This window comes from Triturus cristatus, chromosome 4_2, assembly GCF_964204655.1.
Source record: "Triturus cristatus chromosome 4_2, aTriCri1.1, whole genome shotgun sequence".
Classification (NCBI taxonomy): domain Eukaryota; kingdom Metazoa; phylum Chordata; class Amphibia; order Caudata; family Salamandridae; genus Triturus; species Triturus cristatus.
This window is the reverse complement of record NC_140586.1, coordinates 56,959,902-56,978,004: the sequence shown is the minus strand read 5'-3', so window position 1 is coordinate 56,978,004 and position 18,103 is coordinate 56,959,902. Positions and strand designations below refer to the sequence as shown.

The window sequence follows — 18,103 nt, the reverse complement described above, 5'->3', positions numbered from 1 at the left end:
GCGATTCGGTATTTGGAAGGGATGCCCTAAACATGCCCCTTTCGAATATCCAATGGTAAACCCATTTTGCGATTCCGCAGCAGGTTACCAAATCGAAAAATAGGGTTTGGTACATGTAAAAAACCTTTTTTGCGTTTGCAAATGGGCCGATTGCGAAAGCAAAATTGGGTGATACATGTGGCCCATAGCCCAAGAAAAATCCCTGTCAACAATAAAACATGGAGGATGGAGAGAAAGTAGGGAAGATCTTCACCACATGTATTACTCAGCTTCCTTCTAATCTCTGCTCATTCCATTCACACTTGGGGTTTTTCTCACTATCACATGCCCACAGCCATGAGCACAACCAGTGGCATGTTTTTTCATTTGTATCTATTGCCTCCAAGTGGGTTGACAGCAGAAGGTACATATACACAAATGTTCTTACAAGGCTGAATGTAGAAAGCTGACCTACCTGAGCTGTGTGTCACTGATCCAGTTCTCAGACTGAACGTCACTGGTGAGTGAGAGAGCTGGCTCTGGACTCTTGCTCCCTCGGTCAGGATATGGGAGGCAGCTGTGCTCAGGACACTTAAGGAACAACGTCAGGGGAGAAGAAATAGTGCAATTTAAAGGAAGCGCACAGACTCTAAATGCAGGACCACATTTTTTGACTCAAACACTGATGCCTTGACAGACCAGATCATGCCGACGTAACATTATCACCCCAGACACAGATATACCCTGTGGCATCACACCACCTGACCTAGGCTCAGAGCTTTGTAGTATGACAGACCGTATCACACATACGGTAAGAGCACCCAAGGCGCTTAGTGAGTATGAGAAATTTAATGCAAAATATGGGATATCAATGCGATGAGCCTTCAGAATAGACATGTGTGCCTTACTGCAGATAAAGGGAAAAGGGAGTGCTGGCAGCCCACTGCCCCCCTCTTGATCCAGGAAATCTGCTAACTCCCTTGAAAATCCATATTGCTTTCATATTTTCATTATACTAATTCACCACTAATCCTTTCTGGGGTCCAAAATAGCGTGCTACTCGCCGAAAAAGCACTTCAACACCCCATCAAGGGTAGCAAGCGCTATATAAATGTAAACCTTTTTCCCTCTTCTATCCCTCCACTATCCTTCTCAATCCAATAACTGACTAACATGTCCACCACTCAAATTACTTTCATATTTTCACTATACTAATTCACCACTAATCACTTATGGATTCTGGAGTAGTGTGCTACTCGCCGAAAAAGCGCTTAGGCGCCTGGTCTGGGGTAGTAGGCGCTATATAAATGCAATTACAATACAATACCTACAACATAGAGAAGCCCACATACCTAACACTCACCTGAGTCATGGTGTCTTCTGGGCCGCCTTTGTCCAGACGCCTTTTCATCTGCCTCTGGGGCGGGGACCGGCAGTCCTGAGTCTGGCCTTCTGCATGACACGAGTCTGGGACAGGCCGATGACTGACCGGCGCGAAGCCGGAAGTATGAGGATCCTCCTCTTGACTGGCACTACCAGCTGGTCCCAGGGCTCCAGAGACAATGAGTGTCTCACCTGTCCGGGTGGATGCGTCACTCAGTCCCTGCTGAGTTAACTGGGAAGCCTCTTGCACTGGTGATGTTTGGACAGGCAGAACAGGATTTCTTTCCTCTATATCTTTCACAAGTGTCTCTGGGGGCAATGAACCAAGTGCATCCACTGCTGTCTTTTGCTTGGAAAAGCCCCTTGAATTCTCCAGTCTTCCCGACTGTACCTTCGGCAATAGCTCGTGCACGGGCTTGAGTTCTACCTCAACCATACCATTTTCCTTTGCCTTTACCCTTGAACTTTCTTCCTGTAAAGTCACCTGACTGAAACTAGAGGGAAACAAGGAGGACCTGGACATGTCTGCCAAATCAGTTTCTTCATTGAGGTCACCTGTGACTTGTTTATCTGGACTCCGGGCTTTACCTGGGGTTGAGACTCTGGCACTTTCATGAAATGTACCCTGGACTTGTGCCGGGCTGCTGGTGATGCGCTTTGGAGACTGAGTCACTTGAGTTGCCCCCGTGAGCTCCGCCTCCAGTGCTGTCGGCATCACTAGGTAAAACAGTGTACAGTCCAAGGTCTCCTTGCCTGACTCATTGGGAGCTTCGGCACTTTGGTTCCTTTTCTCATCTTGCTGAGTTGCCCAAAAGCACACATGGAGAGGATTAAGGTGGTTGCTTTCCAAACCTTCAGCATCTATGTCTCCCGCCTCACCTGTCGCCTCTGCCTTCTCTGGTACTGGTACTGGGTCCAATCCAAAAGGGCTTTTGCTTTGTGAGCAATTTTCAGGTTTCGGCTCGGGCCCGAGCCTTTGGAGCTCAACCTCTTGAGGTGAGAGGATGAGATGCGAAGATGCTCTTGGCTCGGTCTGGATGGGAACTCTGGCAGCTGCCTGCAGGCATCCAGCATAAGAAAGATTATTTTCTCCTTGGGTGCTCTGGATATTTCCACTCAGGTCATCCAGCAGCTCTTTTCTTTCCTCCAAAGGAAACACTGGTGCCCGGGGGTCGTTCGGCAGTTGTTGTCCTTCCGCCACAGAAGACACCGGTGCCTGGGAGTCTCTAGGCATGTTAGTTTTTGTTCCTAGGTGCACAACACACAGTTCATCTTCTGCCTTATTCACCTTGATACCACAAGGTCTGTTTTCAATCACAGCCCGTCCATCCTCAGCTTCCCCATTAGCACTGTCCTGGTCCATGTTTTGCTTTTGAGCCTGTACTATCGCTGAGCACTCCATATCCTTTGTGTCATGCACTAGTATGTTCAATAGTTTGGGGGTGTCTGACGGGGGAGCCACGATTCTTTGTGGTTCACACATGGTGCAAAACTTCCCTGCTTTGAAGCTACTGAGCTGTGAACGCCTCTTCTGTGGGACAACAGATACACAAATAATCAGGGCACTGAGTATAACCCTCTCCAATGGATGTCAATACAAGACTCTCAACTCAAAACACCTCGGACCCTCTGAAACAAAGAATGCACATCACCATCGCACAAAGAACAGAACACTATGGCTCTAGAAAGTCATCCTTCAGGGATGAGAGTAGCTGGGACAGAAGGCATTCCTCCCTCCACTGCAAGAGCCTTGACCAAATTCAAAGCTCCTACCTCCCAGGAATCACCAAGCAGTAAGGTGGTGCAGTTATCCTGCAGCTGTGCACTTGTGGTTATCCTGCAGTGAGGATATGCTGGAAAGGAGAATACAGTTGTACAACTGTGTGCGTGTGTTTATCCTGCAGCTGTGTGTGGTTATCCTGCAGCTGTGTGCGTGTGGTTATCCTGCAGTGAGGATAAGGTGGAAAGGAGCATGCAGTTGTACAGCTGTGCGTGTGTTTTTCCTCCAGCTGTGTGTGTGGTTATCCTGCAGCTGTGCATGTGTGGTTTACCTGCAGCTGGGCACGTGTGGTTATCCCCCAGTGAGTATATGGTGGAAAGGAGCATACAGTTGTACAGCTGTGTGTGTGTGGTTGTCCAGCAGTGAGGATAGGGTGGAAAGGTGCATATAGTTGTACAGCTGTTGGCGTGTGGTTGTCCTGCAGTGAGGATAAGGTGGAAAGGAGCATACAGTTGTACAGCTGTGTGCGTGTGTTTATCATGCAGATGTAAGAGTGTGTGGGTATCCTGCAGCTGTGTGCATGCCGTTATTCTGCAGTGAGGATAAGGTGGAAAGGAGCATTCAGTTGTACAACTGTATGCGTGTGTTTATCCTGCAGCTCTGTGTGTGTGGTTATCCTGCAGCTGTGTGCATGCGGTTATTCTGCAGTGAGGATAAGGTGGAAAGGAGCATAGAGTTGTACAGCTGTCCGGTTGTCCTGCAGTGCGGATAAGGTGGAAAGGAGCATACAGTTGTACAGCTGTGTGCGTGTGGTTGTCCCGAAGTGAGGATAAGGTGGAAAGGAGCATCCCATTGTACGGCTGTGTGCGTTTATCCTGCAGCTGTGTGCATGTGATTATCTTGCGGCTGTGTGTGTGGTTATCCTGCAGTGAGGATAAGGTGGAAAGGAGCATACAGTTGTATAGCTGTGCGCATGTGGTTGTCCTGAAATGAGGATAAGGTGGAAAGGAGCATACAGTTGTACAGCTGTGTGCAGTAGTTTATCCTGCAGCTGTGTGTGTGTGTGATTATCCTGCAGTTTTGTGCATGTGGTAATCCTGCAGCGAGGATAAGGTGGAAAGGAGCATACAGTTGTACAGCTTTGTGCGTGTGGTTGTCCTGCAGTGAGGATAAGGTGGAAAGGAGCATACAGTTGTACAGCTGTGTGTGTGTGGTCATCCTGCAGCTGTGCATGTGTGGTTATCCTTCAGTGAGGATAAGGTGAAAAGGAGCATACAGTTGTACTGATGTATGCATGTGGTTGCCTTGCAGTGAGGAGAAGATGGAAAGGCGCATACAGTTGTACAGCTGTCTGCATGTGGTTAACCTGCAGTTGTGCATGTGTGGTTATCCTGCCATGAGGGTAGGTGTAAAGGAGCATACAGTTTACAGCTGTGTGTGTGTCATTATCCTGCAGCTGTGTGCGTGTGGTTATCCTGCAGTGAGGATAAGGTGGAAAGGAGCATTCAGTTGTACAGCTGTGTGCAGGAGTTTATCCTGCAGCTGTGCGCATGTGATTATCCTGCAGTGAGGATAAGGTGGAAAGGAGCATACGGTTTTACAGCTGTGTGCGTGTGGTTGCCCTGCAGTGGGGATAAGGTGGAAAGGAACATAAAATTGTACAGCTGTGCGCATGTGATTATCCGGCAGCGAGGATAAGGTGGAAAAGAGCATACAGCTGTGTGTGTGTGTGGTTGCCATGCAGTGAGGATAAGGTGGAATGGAGCATACAATTGTACAGCTGTGTGTGTGGTTGTCCTGCAGTGAGGATAAGGTGGAAAGGAGCATACAATTGTACAGCTGTGTGCGTGTGGTTGCCCTGCAGTGAGGATAAGAGGGAAAGGAGCATACAGTTGTACAGCTGTGCATGTGTGGTTGTCCTGCAGCGAGGATAATGTGGATAGGAGCATACAGTTGTACAGCTGTGTGCGTGTGTTTATCCTGCAGCTGTGTGTGGGTGGTTATCATGAAGCTGTGCGCGTGTGGTTATCCTGCAGTGAGGATAAGGTGGAACGGAGCATACAGTGGTACTGCTGTGTGCGTGTGGTTGTCCAGCAGTGAGAATAAGGTGGAAAGGAGCATACAGTGTTACAGCTGTGTGCGTGGGGTTGACTTGCAGTGAGGATAAGGGGGAAAGGAGCATACAGTTGTACAGCTGTGTGCGTGTGTTTATCCTGCAGATGTGTGTGTGGTTATCCTGCAGCTGTGTGCGTGTGGTTGCCCTGCAGTGAGAAAAAGGTGGATAGGAGGGATAAGTTACTTACCTGTAATCCTAGTTCTCTTCCAGGGGTATCCTCAAAGTCATAAGCACCGAATATTCCCGCCCATGTGCGGACACCCCTGAAATAATACAAATTATATATGAAAAACACACACACACACGCACGCACACACACACACACGTGGCACCGCGGCCAGGGCGACTGACTCCGGAATCTGGGGATCACGGTTCGATCCCCAGCACAGGCGGCAGATTAGCCCAGCACCATGTGACTGGGCAATAGCTTGCTTAATCTTCCCGACGGCCCCAGCGCCTAGAGACCCTTAGGGGTGATTGTTCGCGATTTACAAATGTGGATTATTATTATATAAATTTTACCGATCTAGGAGGCTAAACAATGCAATAACAAATAAACTGCTTTTGCAAACACATAATGTATGTATAAAATACAGGAGGGCAAGTACCACTTGAACTCTTTATTAATGAGAAAACCTCATGAAAAACCTGCAAAAAAGCTGACATTGTTAGCCTACAGGCTGCATTGTAAACCAATAGCATAGGTCAGTTGTTCTTTGCGTAACCCAGAAGATCAAGACACAAAGATCTCGTCTAACAATGAAGTAATCTCATTTGCATGGGGAGGCGGGTGGGTTGCTTATGACTTTGATGAAGATACCCCTGGAAGTGAACTAGGATAACAGGTAAGTAACTTATCCTTCTCCTCCAGGGGATTCTCATCAATAGTCATAAGCACTGAATAGAATAGCAAGCCCATCTTCCGCCTGCAGGCAAATGAGAGTGAACAACCCCACTTACAACAACAGCAGCAATCAGCTGTTGAACAGATTCCTCAAGGAGGCCTGGCCTACTTGGGTGTCTGCTCTGGTGTCTGAATCTAGACAACAATGACTTGTAAATGTATGGATGGACATCCAAGTTGCCGCCTTACAGATCTCAGAGGTAGGCACGTTATTAAGGAAAGCAGTCGTAGCCGCCTTTCCTCTTGTGGAATGCTCCTTGGGAGCAGGCCCACTGGGCTTTTGTGCCAATTGATAAGCTAACTTGATGATGAAACTATCCACCTGGAGATGGATCGCTTTGAGGCTGGAAAACCTACTCTGATCGACCCAGAGTTAACGAATAGTTGATCAGAATTTCTAATCGACTTGGACCTATCAAGATAGAACTTTAAAACTCTTTTTAGGTCAAGTGAGTGCAAAGCCCTCTCGGCTGGAGTGGAGGGATTGGGAAAAAAAGTGGGAAGTGAAATGGTCTGATTCACATGGAAATCTTACACCACCTTCGGAAGGAAGGAGGGATGAGTCCTCAATACCACCCTATTGAAATGGAAAACAGTGTACAGTTCCTTTGAACAGAGCGCTTGTATTTAGCTCACTCTGCGAGCTGAGGTGATCGCTACCAGGAAAGCTACCTTCCATGTGAGGTGTTGCAAGGTTGCTTTGTGGATAGGTTCGAAAGGTAGACCCATCAACTTTGATAGCACCAGGTTCAGCTCCCAGGGCAGTGAAGGAGGCCAGACTGGAGGGTAGACCTTTTTAAGACCTTGTAAGAAGTCCTTCACAACCTGCAACTGAAAGGACGGCTGAGAAGGCGAACTCCTATATGCAGTAATGGCCGCTAGGTGCATCTCAATGGAAGGGAACTTTAAGCCTGCCCTAGCTAGGTGATGCTGGTATGGTAAAAATGACTTCCTCCTGCCCCTTGGTGGGGCTACAATTGTTTTGTACGCACCACAAATAGAAAAGTTTCCACTTGCAAGAATATGAGTGTCTAGTGGATGGTCTCCTAGCTTCTTATAAGATGGTCATGCAGTCTTGTGGCACTCCTAAATAACCATACTGGAGGACCTCAGGAGCCATGCTGCCAAGTTCAGTGAGGGAAGGTTGGGTGATGAATCTTGGACAGCAGGTCCGGTCTGCACAGCAGTCTCCTGTGTGGGCATTCTGACAGGTGCAGAAGGTCCGGGTACCACCATTGCCTTGGCCAGTCCGGAGCAATCAGGATCATGCTCATGTGTGAGTGTAATAGCTTGGTCACCACCTTCAGGATGAGACGAAGGGGTGGAAAGGTGTACACAAGTGCCCCTGACCAGTCTATCAAAAGGGCATTCCCACTTCGACCCTGGCCGATAGAACCTTGAGGCGAAGTCTCGGCACTTTGTGTTTTCGTCATCCGCGAAGAGGTCGATGCTGGGACGACCACACGCCTGGAAAATGTCTTCGATTACCTCGTCGTTGGGTACCCAGTCTTGTCAGTCCTCGAAGTGTCGACTGAGAGCATCCACTTGTGAGTTCTGCTCCCCCGGCAGGTGTATCGCTGTGATCGATAGGTTCCTTGCCAGGAGCCAATGCCAGAGAGCTTGAGCTTCCAGTGAAAAGGTCCGTGAGCGAGTTACTCCCTGTTTGTTCAGGTAGTACATGGTGGTGGTATTGTCCGTCTGTACTAGAATGGAGTTTGCCTGAATCGAAGGGAGGAAAGCTCTGAGTGCTAGAGGAACGGCTCTCAGCTCCAACATGTTTATGTGATATGACCGCTCTTTTGATGACCATTTCCCTTGTGTCTGGAGAGACCCCATGAGAGCTCCCCAGCCTTGGAGGGAGGTGTCCGTGATCAGCGTCTGAGAGGAAGGTGCCTGAAGAAAAGGAATCCTTACTTGCATATTCCCCTTCTTCATCCACCGTGGGATGGATGCTCTTGCTGCGTTTGAGAGATTTATCTTGTTGTCCCAGCGAACTGTTTGCTGATCCTATTTTTCCTCCAGATCCTGCTGCAAAGGACGCATTCTCAGCCTGGCATTGGGGAGCAGGAAAATGCAGGATGCCATCGACCCTAGCAGGGAGGCAATCTGCAAACTGATGGCATTTTGCTATCCAAAATTTGTCTGCCTTTCTGTGTGATGGATAACTGTCTCTCCTCCGAAGGAAACACTTTTACTACTTCGGAGTCTACCAGTGCTCCCACATAATGGATTCAGGTGAAGGCCCAGCCAGTGACAAAGTTCTAGGCATTGTTGGAAATGATTCCTCATGCTCTGGGGGGAGGGACCCTTCAACAGGCAGTTGTCCAAGTAAGGGTACACAACGATACCTCTGCGACGTAGTGCGGCTGCCACCACTGCCATGCACTTAGTGAACACTCTGGGAGCTGACTTCAACCCAAAGGGCAGCACTTTGAATTGATAGTGGGATGATCCCACCAGAAATCTCAGATATTGCCTGTGATGTTGAATGAACGGAACATGAAAGTAGGCATCTTGCAGATCCAGCAAACACATCCAATCTCCCGGTCTGAGATGTGAATATATTTGATGGAGAGCCAACATGCAAAACTTCTCCTTTTTGATGGACTTGTTGAGTGTTCGCAGATCCAGAATGGGTCTGTATTCTGATTTTCGACCCTTCTTCTTCACCAAGACGTATCTTGAGTAGACCCCTCGACCTCGCTGAGATTTTGGCACCTTGTCGATGGCTGATTTTTGCAGAAGGGTGCCACTTCACTCTGCAATATCTTCATCTGGTGGCCCGATGATGGAACCGGACGGATTGAGGGGGAATGGTGTTGAAAACGTAGAGTACCCATTCTGCAGCGTAGCTAAGACCCACTGATCCTTTGTGATAGCTCGCCACTCTTTGAGATGATTTGTAATACTTCCCCCCCACTGGAGTGGTAAATGGCGATGGGGGAAGTGGGCACTCATTGTTTGGTCAGCGTTTTAGCGGAGGTAGTGGACTGCCGCTGGTTTCCTCTTCCTCTGGAGGAGCGCCGGCCTTGGTACTGAGACCTTTGCTGACCTTGCTGGTTCTGATGTTTCTACCAATGAGGGGTTTGAACCCTCTGTTGGGAGGATCGTCGATCGTAAGTTCTGAAACGTTGTCGGAACTCTTTTTTCTTTTTCTAGACCCACGGCCTTTAGTGTGTCTACCTCGGTCTTCATCCGGGACATTTCCTCATCTGTGTGTGCGCCGAATAAAGATGACCCGGAGAAGGGGAGATTGAGGATACAAGACTGCGCTTCTGGTTTAAGCGCTGTGAGGCGAAGCCAGGAAGCTCTCCTAGCGCATATCCCATGGGCGTTGGCGTGAGCTGAAAGAGTAGCTCCATCAGCTGCGGCGCTGATCACTTGGTTCGCCACCAAGCTGCCTTCTTGCAAGATTTCTTCAAAATCCTTGCGATCTTCCTTGGGCAACTTTTCCGTAAATCTTTGCAGAGAGTCCCACAAAGTTGTAGCGACCCAAAACAGTTGATGCACTTGAGACCTTGAGCATAGAGGCCGATGTGCCGCAGACCTTCCTCTCCCACAAATCTTGTGCTTTGCTCTCCTTATCTGATGGAACTGTAGAGGAGGGGGCAACTGAGTGAGGTTTTTTTGCAGCAGCGATTATAACAGAATCTGGTGGGGGAGTCAGATCTAAGAAATAACGGGTCCTCCTCCGGTGGACGGTATTTCTTTAGAATCCCAGCCGGCGCGGTCTTGAGGGTCGCCGGCGTGAGGAAGATGTCCATGACCGGTTGAAGTAGCCCCGGCACCAATGGTAACAGAGGTCTAGATGCAGCCCTCTAGTGCAAAGTCTCAAAGATTACTGAAGATGAGCTCTGCCGAGTCGGCATAGGGATGTTCAGTTTACTTGCCCCTCTGGAAAGCACATCCTGGAAAGTGCCAACTCACCGGAGAGACCCTCAACGGTAGGCTGTCGGTAAGAGTCGGTGAGTAGTCTCTCTGTGTGGAAGAGGAGGAAGGCCTTGGAGATCTGTGCCTTCGCCTCTCGCTTCTGGATCTGGACCTCCTTCAGGAAGAGTGTGCAGGAGTGTGACTGAGTTCTCTGCCTCTCGATGGAGTATGATCCCTGTCCACAGCTTGCACCAGTTGAGCCAACGGAGACCTGTGGAGGGGGCTTGAGTATTGTTGAGCCCCTGTTGCTGGAGCTTTAGCAGAGGCCGGTTCCATCTCGGTGAGAGATGGATAGAAGGTGATCTTTGTCTTTTTCGTCCCTCAGGAGAGCGTGCAGGAGGAGATTTTCTTCCCTCTGTTTGTGCAGGCCTGTCCGCTGAATCAGGATGCCCAGTGGACACTAGACTGCTAGACGTAGAGATCACTACTTCCGGAGATCTGGCCGATGATAATCTGAGGGGAGCAGCGAGAACCTGTTCTCGGCGTGGGTGATGGCGACGGAGAAAGGCTTACTGGATGTGAGACCCCTTTAGTCTGTGGCCTCGATGTTGATCTTGAACATTCCCTCTGGACAGACTGCTGCCTTGACGTCGATCATCGCCCCGGCGACGGTGATGCTTGCCTCGACGTCGACCGTCTCCTCTTCGAAGGAGGACTCAGTCTCGAAGTAGATCGGTACCTTGACGTCGAACGTCTGGCTGACACCGATGGAGTACCTTGCTTCGACGTCAGCAGCCTCCGCTCCGACGACAGGTGTCTCGAAGTCGACGGCCGGTGTGCTGATGTCGACGGAGACTTCTGTTTCGACGTCGGTCACGGAGTCTTGTGTCTTGACGTCGAAGATCTCTGCACCGATCTCAACGGAGACTTGTGCATCGACGTCGACCGCCGTCTAGATGGCGACAAAGGAGTGATCGGTCTCAACGTCGAACACCTAGCCAGAGTTGACGTTGAGAGCGCCATCTTCGACTTTGTAGAAGTGTGATGCGCCTGCACCACCGTAGTCTTCGACGACGACTGCTGCTTCGCCGCCAGTAGCTTCAACGCCAATCCCGACTCCGAAGGAGAACAGGTCGGGATCTTGCCTCTCGACGTCAACTGTGTTCTCTTTTTCTGTTGCCTCACTGGAGACCTACCTCTTTCAGAGAGGCCATACAGTTGAATTCTCTCCCTCTCCTTGATGGTTCTTCTCGACAACTTCTTGCAGTGATGACAGGTGGCAGAAGAGTGAGAATCAGGGAGGCAGAGTATACACACAGAGTGTGTATCTGATCTAGCCTTCTTTTTGCCACAGGCAGGGCAAGGATCAAATAAGGAAGGCATTTTTGACAGAAGAAAAACTTTTCTGGAACTCCAAAAAGGTTTAACCTTCACTCTAAAGCCAAAAGACGTCAAGTGAAAGCAAAAAATCCACAAAAAAAATAGACAGGGTCCTGTCTGAAGGAGCCGGAAAGAACACCTGACCTGTCACCCCTGAGGCATAATGGAAAGCTGGGGGTCATGGCTGCCTTAAAGGCACGGTGTCAGTTTTGTGTGAAAATGCTTTCATTTTCTAGGCTAACAATGTCTGCTTTTTTGCAGTTTTTTCATGAGGTTTACTCATTAAAAAAGAGTTTAAGTGGTACTTGCCCTCTTGTATTTTATACATACATTATGTGTTTGCAAAAGCAGTCTATTTGTTATTGCATTGTTTAGCCTCCTATATGGGGGCTGCATTGCTATGAGAAAAATGTATATATATTACCCAGTTGCCAGGCATTTCAAACTATGTCACAACAACAATTTGAGTTGCTTAAATTATTTTGTAATTAGCTCAGTATCAAAACCCCGTAGAGGCGGCAACAGAGAACGACTGTTACGCCAATTAGAATCCCGGTACTTTATTGAGCTAGATAGTAAACATCCGAATGGTCTGAACAACACAGAAGACCTTCACAATTTTTTATAATAACAACTCAATTTTTCTGCAGAACCTGGCAAACTGGATGGTTATCAAGTTTTTCATATGTTTATATAAAGTCTGTTATAGCATATAATGAGTGTATATAATGACATTTCCATCACTCATGTACTGATCATTCTGTAACACAGCTAGTTTCCCCGTAGATAACAGGCAAGATGAACACTATAATTCTTTATAAATAACCATGAAGTTACAATGTTTATTAATAGTTCATCGCCAGCCATGACTTCCCTTTATTTTTCTCCTTTTTCTCTTTTTTCTTTTATAATTACAGTTATGCACCTAAATGCTATGAATTCATGCATTAGCACTTTGAAAGGCATCAAGGGAGCACTTAGCACTTTTTATTACACTATCATACTGACAAATTAGGATCAACTACAATGATAAGGAGTGAGACATTAGCGCACTTTATGTCAGTTCAAATAGATAAACTACCAATTGAATAACAAATTAGTCACAGCATTCTGTTGAACTCATTGAAAGTCCATAAGGGTTTTAAGCATTTATGCAATAATAGGCACAAGGTGCACTTTGTGTGTGGAATTTCAAACACAAATACATTTTAATAAATCTGTATATATATAAATGTATATATATTTATATGTATTTATATTATTTAATTTTGTTTTTTAAGTAACCATGATTTTATCAAACAGTTTTTTATTACTATTTAACTCAAGGACTGGTGTATTTATACAAATGAGATTTACATGTGAAACACAATGATTGCGACAACAATCTACACTATGTGTATATATGTGTATTCAACTAGGTTTACCAATCAATTACAGCGGTGACATAAAAATTCCCCGAGAATTCTAATGGCGCATAATCAGCCTTTGTACTTCTTAAAAATGTTAAGACTGATAGTGTTTTTTCTATGTTTAACACAGGTGATTTTTAGTCAAAGATATAAAAACAGAAAGCGGACTGCATTTCCGTATGTGATCAAGGGTACGTTGTATGCCCGAAACGCGTCATATGGCTTAAAAATAAAGAAGTTACAGCCACGAAACTTTGGGTCTGTGACTCTGTGTTCAACGTGCAGGAGTCGTCTTGCAATATATATATATATATATATATATATATATATATATATATATATATATATATATATATATATATGAAAGAATCGTCTCTTTACCAAAGAAAGGGTTTGTTGAACAGACGAAGCAAACCCAAATGATGGTGCAATTGTGGTTTTATTTCATGCCAACACCAACACCACCGCCGCCATAACGCGTTTCAGCTTGCGTGGGGCCTTGATCACATGACACTGCTGAGGGAGCGGTTACAGCATTTAAAGTGCAAATGAGTGACGATTTGCTGTGCATCAGCTTTTTTTCTCTTTCATAGATATGGAAAAAATACACAAATGTCAAGAGACACAAATATACCACGTCTTGGTATCATAATGTTGGTTCTCCACGGATATATATACATTTTGTAAAGTGCAAAATAGAGCAGTCATGATAAAATATCATAAGAAATAGCAGCATATTGAATACATAAATACATACTCAATATATGCCTGTCCAGCTTATAAAAACTTCACCAGTTAGTGAAACTAGGATTTTATATATGAATAAAATGAGGTTAAAAAAAGTAAAACCAATGTAAAACTTTTTCTCATATATAGCAGCATCATTCAAAGAGCATACAAGTCTAATATTAGCACATGTGATATACCCATGAGGTTAAGATGTTAAAAAGATATATATATTGTAGGAGAGTGGCACCGACTGCATAGTTGCCCCCAACTTTTTGCTGATGTTTTGACTGTTTTCTGACTCTAGCCAGGCTGTGGCCCTGCTATCCAGGACCCCAGCCTATCTGTTTCCTCTCTAAACTAATGTGAGTACCCTAGGTACATCCCAATTGGATACTGAGGACACCCTATCAGCCCCTTGTAGATGGTACCCTAGGTACCCAGGGCATGGGTCCCTCAAAGGCCTACCAGGGACTGCAGCACTTATTGTGCCAACCCTGGGACAGCCATACAAACTGACACCACCAGAACACTACTGTAGTCTGGGTAGGGGGGTGCTTGCACCCCTTACAGGGATATAGGTATCCTGTATCCCACTTCATACAACACATATATCCTCATAGGTCACCCCTAACGCAGGCCTTGCTAATCCTACAAGGCAGGGTGCTGAGATATGTGTGAGGGGGAACCCCTAACTGAGTAGGGCCCCTCTGCAACCTTCGTAAAACTATTGCTGGGTTGTTTGTAGTGCAGCCATACCATATACTTTTAACTGCATTATAAGTAATCGCGATAGCGTGATAACTTGAGAGTGGCTGCACAGATCCATGTCGTGTTTGGTGTCAAACATGTAGGAATCATACCCCCAATCCAACCATGGGAGTGAGGGCATGATTCCCCACTGCTAGAGGGGCGATATGGTAAAAGCGGAAGATTTGAGACACCAATTTAAAAGTGCACACGTAGTACAAAATGGATGCTACCCGCCACCCACACGACTCTGGCTGCCTGTTGCTGGGCAGAACTCCAGCCACGGCAGCTGGACAATAGGGATCTTGTTGTAGGGAGGTGCTCCCACCTCCCCTACAGACTATGTGGATTGGAACTGGGTGGGTGCACCATAGGATGTCTTTCAGACTTGCACGTAGGCTTCTCCAGTGCCTACTTCTGCATACACCGCCTCAAACGGGTTCAGGGGCATCCTGTCCCCTGCCCAGGCGGGAAAACACACAAAGGGGAGAGGGTGTAACCACCCTTTCCCGCCGGAACTCTCATTGGTGGGCTCTGATCTGGACACTCCCCTAATCTTTGGATAAAGGTGAATACAGGGTCCCCAGAGCCTCAGATTATTCTTGGACTTTACAGACTTGAACTTCGATTTGCTGCCGCACAGCTGAATGAAGAAATCTCCCTTGGGGTAAAGGAGATACCCCCCTGCTTGGCAGGCACCTGAAACACTGCAAGTGACCCGGTTGGAACTTCGCTGCTCCTACGGACATCGACGACTCCTACCTACCTTCAGGTGGGTTTCCAAGCTTCCCAGAGGCCAGTGAGTGTGCATAGCAAAGCTCAGCACCGTGGACCCCGTGGGTGGCGAGATCCCCAGGACACCGGCCACCTCTTGCACAGCACACAAACCCGACGAGTGGGGAAGTTGTGCTTTGGCCCATTATTGAGCCAACCTCTCAGCATCATCTGTGCCAAAGATCGATGCCCTAGCCCACTCCGGGGACCCGTGGGCGCATCTTTACGCACGCCAAATTGCTGCCTCCCGCGGTCCCTTGTCTCTCGACTGGTGGGCCCTGGCGGAGGTCAATCTTCACTTCCAAGAGTTCCCCTGGTTGCTCCAGGCCTGCTCTTCAGTCTCCTCGCTGGAGACCTCGCTCAGACCTTGTGGGTCTGCATCAGTAGCTGTTTTGTGATTCTTGCGTGGGTTGCGGTTGCCAAGGCTTAGTGGATCCAATCAGGACACTAACACCGCAGCGACCCTCATCCTTTGTGGGACAGTCACCCTCCAGAAGCTGGCCTTCCTTGAAGCCTCCTGGACCCCGTGGCTGACGATCCACGCTACCCATCTTCCACCTGGAAGCACCCGACATTGAAGGGCTCTTTCTCCTGAGCCCCCTGGTCACTGTGCCGTGACCCAGACTCTGTCCCCTCTGCTTTCAGGTCCTTCTCTTCAAGATCTACATCTTCAATCTTCACGACATTGACGACGCTTCTTGCTAGCAGCAGTTCTTCACGTTTTGCCATTAAAAATCAGCCCGCGACCCGACATCAAAAACGACCTATGCACCCGGCTTCCCTGGGGCAGGTAACAGTGGTACCTCGGTACTCTCGTGGGTGTGGGCCCTTCAAAAGCTTAACTCTAAACTCTTGAACTTGAACTCCTGCTAGAAGTGTTTTTAATCTTACAAAATTCAACTACGACATTCTCCATAGGCTTTAATAGAGATCCCGACAGTAGCTCATACCACTGCACGCGTCTCCCGTGGGTCCCCTTCCTCACTACCTTGGGTGGTTTCACAAGGGGCCAGCGACCCTAAATGCCCTAGGCATTGTCTGTAGAATTGTCGTGGTTCTTATACCACTTTTTTTGATATATGGTTTGGTCCCCCCCCCTGGAGCCCTATGATTCCAGTGCTATTTATTGTAACTATCAATGCTTGTTTGAACGTATCTTTAGCTCCAGCCTCATAAAGAGACTAGTGGGATTATTCTTAGAATAAATACATATATTTGGTTATTCAAGAGGTTATCTATGGTAAAACAATAAGCGTAACACTCCTTCAAGACTTAGCCTGAAGGTTGCTCTCCACAGCTACCACTAGGATAGCTTTCTTTAAAGGTTGTCTTTTAACCTATCACCTTAAGAGTCGAATTGGACTGGTGCAAGGTGTCCCCTATAACTAGTGGACAGCATATGCCAGGCCAACTTCTCACATTGGTGTGCAGCGGTTGGATTCAAGCTTGCCATTGTTTTACCAGATAACAAATTGAATTTCTAAAGTGAAAGCCACTTGGTACTAAAGGTACATATACATTTAAGCTTAGAATACAATAAGTTCTACTGACTTAGGAGTTGTGTGTAGAGGGCTTAGCACACCTTGACTACAACTCAAGAAAGGGTTCAGTAGGCCACACCTAGTGTAGGTAGATACACCAGTACCACTACACTAAAAATGTCTTCAGGATCAGGAGCCCATAAGGCCCTGGAAGGACCTTCAAAGGTCCCAGTCGACAGGTATGACAATCTCACTTTTGCTGAGCTTAGGGAGATGTGCACTGCAAGACATCTGAAGACAACCAAAGGTGCCAACACTCAACGTCTCAGAGAAATTCTGCTCATTGCAGACTTCAAGCAGACTCTAGTGTCTGATGGGGTAGACAGGTTGGGTGGGCATCCCAAAGAAGAGGACACCCAGGGGGTGGACTCTGATGAGGACCAGGAAGAGGATAATGAACTTGACCTGAATGAACCAGACCACTCACAACATGGAGGTGATGGCCCAAGAGGCACTCCCTCCATCCCTAATGGGAGAGTGGTGGATCCAAACAGAAGGGACAGATCCCCCTCAGAGGAATCTAACCATTCTAAGAGATTCACAAGGACCTCTGCCTCTTCTCAGAGAAGAGAATCCTCCCAAGAGAGGAAAAGCAGACTGATCCAGTTTGAGCGAGCTAAGCTTCAGCTCAGGAGAGAACAGTTAGCATTAGACAGGGAGTCCCTGGAGCTTCAGAAAGCTTCAAGAAAGTGGGGTCTAGAGACCCCTGGTGGCAGTAATAATACCCCTAGAGTTAGAGAGAAAGCTCCTGACCATAGGAACCTGCATAAGATTGTGCCCCCCTATCAGACAGGGGATGACATCCATTAGTGGATCACTGCACTTGAGAGGGCCTGTAAAGTTCAGAGGGTCCCAGTAGAGCAGTGGGCAGCAATCTTATGGCGCTCCTTTGCAGACAAAGGAAGAGACAAGCTCCTCTCTGTTAGGGAAGAGGATGCAGATGATCATTATATCTTGGGAGATGCTTTGATAGATGGGTTTGGTCTAACCACTGATCAATACAGGTTAAAGTTCGGAGATACCCAGAAAGCACAGAATCAAGATTGGGTAGACTTTGTAGATTGTGCTACCAAGGCTCTGGAAGGTTGGTTAACTGGCAGTAAAGTAAGTGATTACCAAGGATTACACAATCTCATCATGAGGGAGCAGATCCTTAATAATTGTCAGAATCAGCTATTGCATCAGCACCTGGTGGACTCAGATCTGACCTCTCCCCAAGAATTGGGAAAGAAGGCAGAACCAGGATGAAGCAAAAGGTCCAGCCCTTGGGGGGTGCAACTAAAAAGGAAGATGCCAAAAACTCTGAGAAGGGCGGGGAAAAGGGAAAAGACCAGCAGTCTTCAACAGGCCCCCAAAAAGAAGCATCTGATAATTCCCAATCCAACAAAGCGAAACAGCCAAGGAAGCCATGGTGTAAAATCTGTAAACAGAAAACCCATTGGACTTCAGACTGTAATAAGGCCAAAGACTCAACAAGTACCACTACACCTGCCCCTAAAGCATCTGTTCCCCCTAGTCCAGCTATAGGTGGTGGTACACAGAACAAGGGTA

General features: G+C 47.4%; 1 protein-coding gene across 1 annotated transcript in view; it reads right to left on the bottom strand.

Annotated features, from left to right (window-relative positions):
* The window catches only part of BRME1 (break repair meiotic recombinase recruitment factor 1), a 170,345-nt gene that overhangs the window by 61,041 nt on the left and 91,201 nt on the right, over nt 1–18,103 (bottom strand). The window contains exons 4-5 of the mRNA XM_085599879.1: nt 1,343–2,893; nt 455–570 (exon numbers count right to left, since the gene is read on the bottom strand). Coding sequence (XP_085456005.1) covers nt 455–570; nt 1,343–2,893 — 1,667 coding nt within the window. The remainder of the gene's footprint in view (nt 1–454; nt 571–1,342; nt 2,894–18,103) is intronic.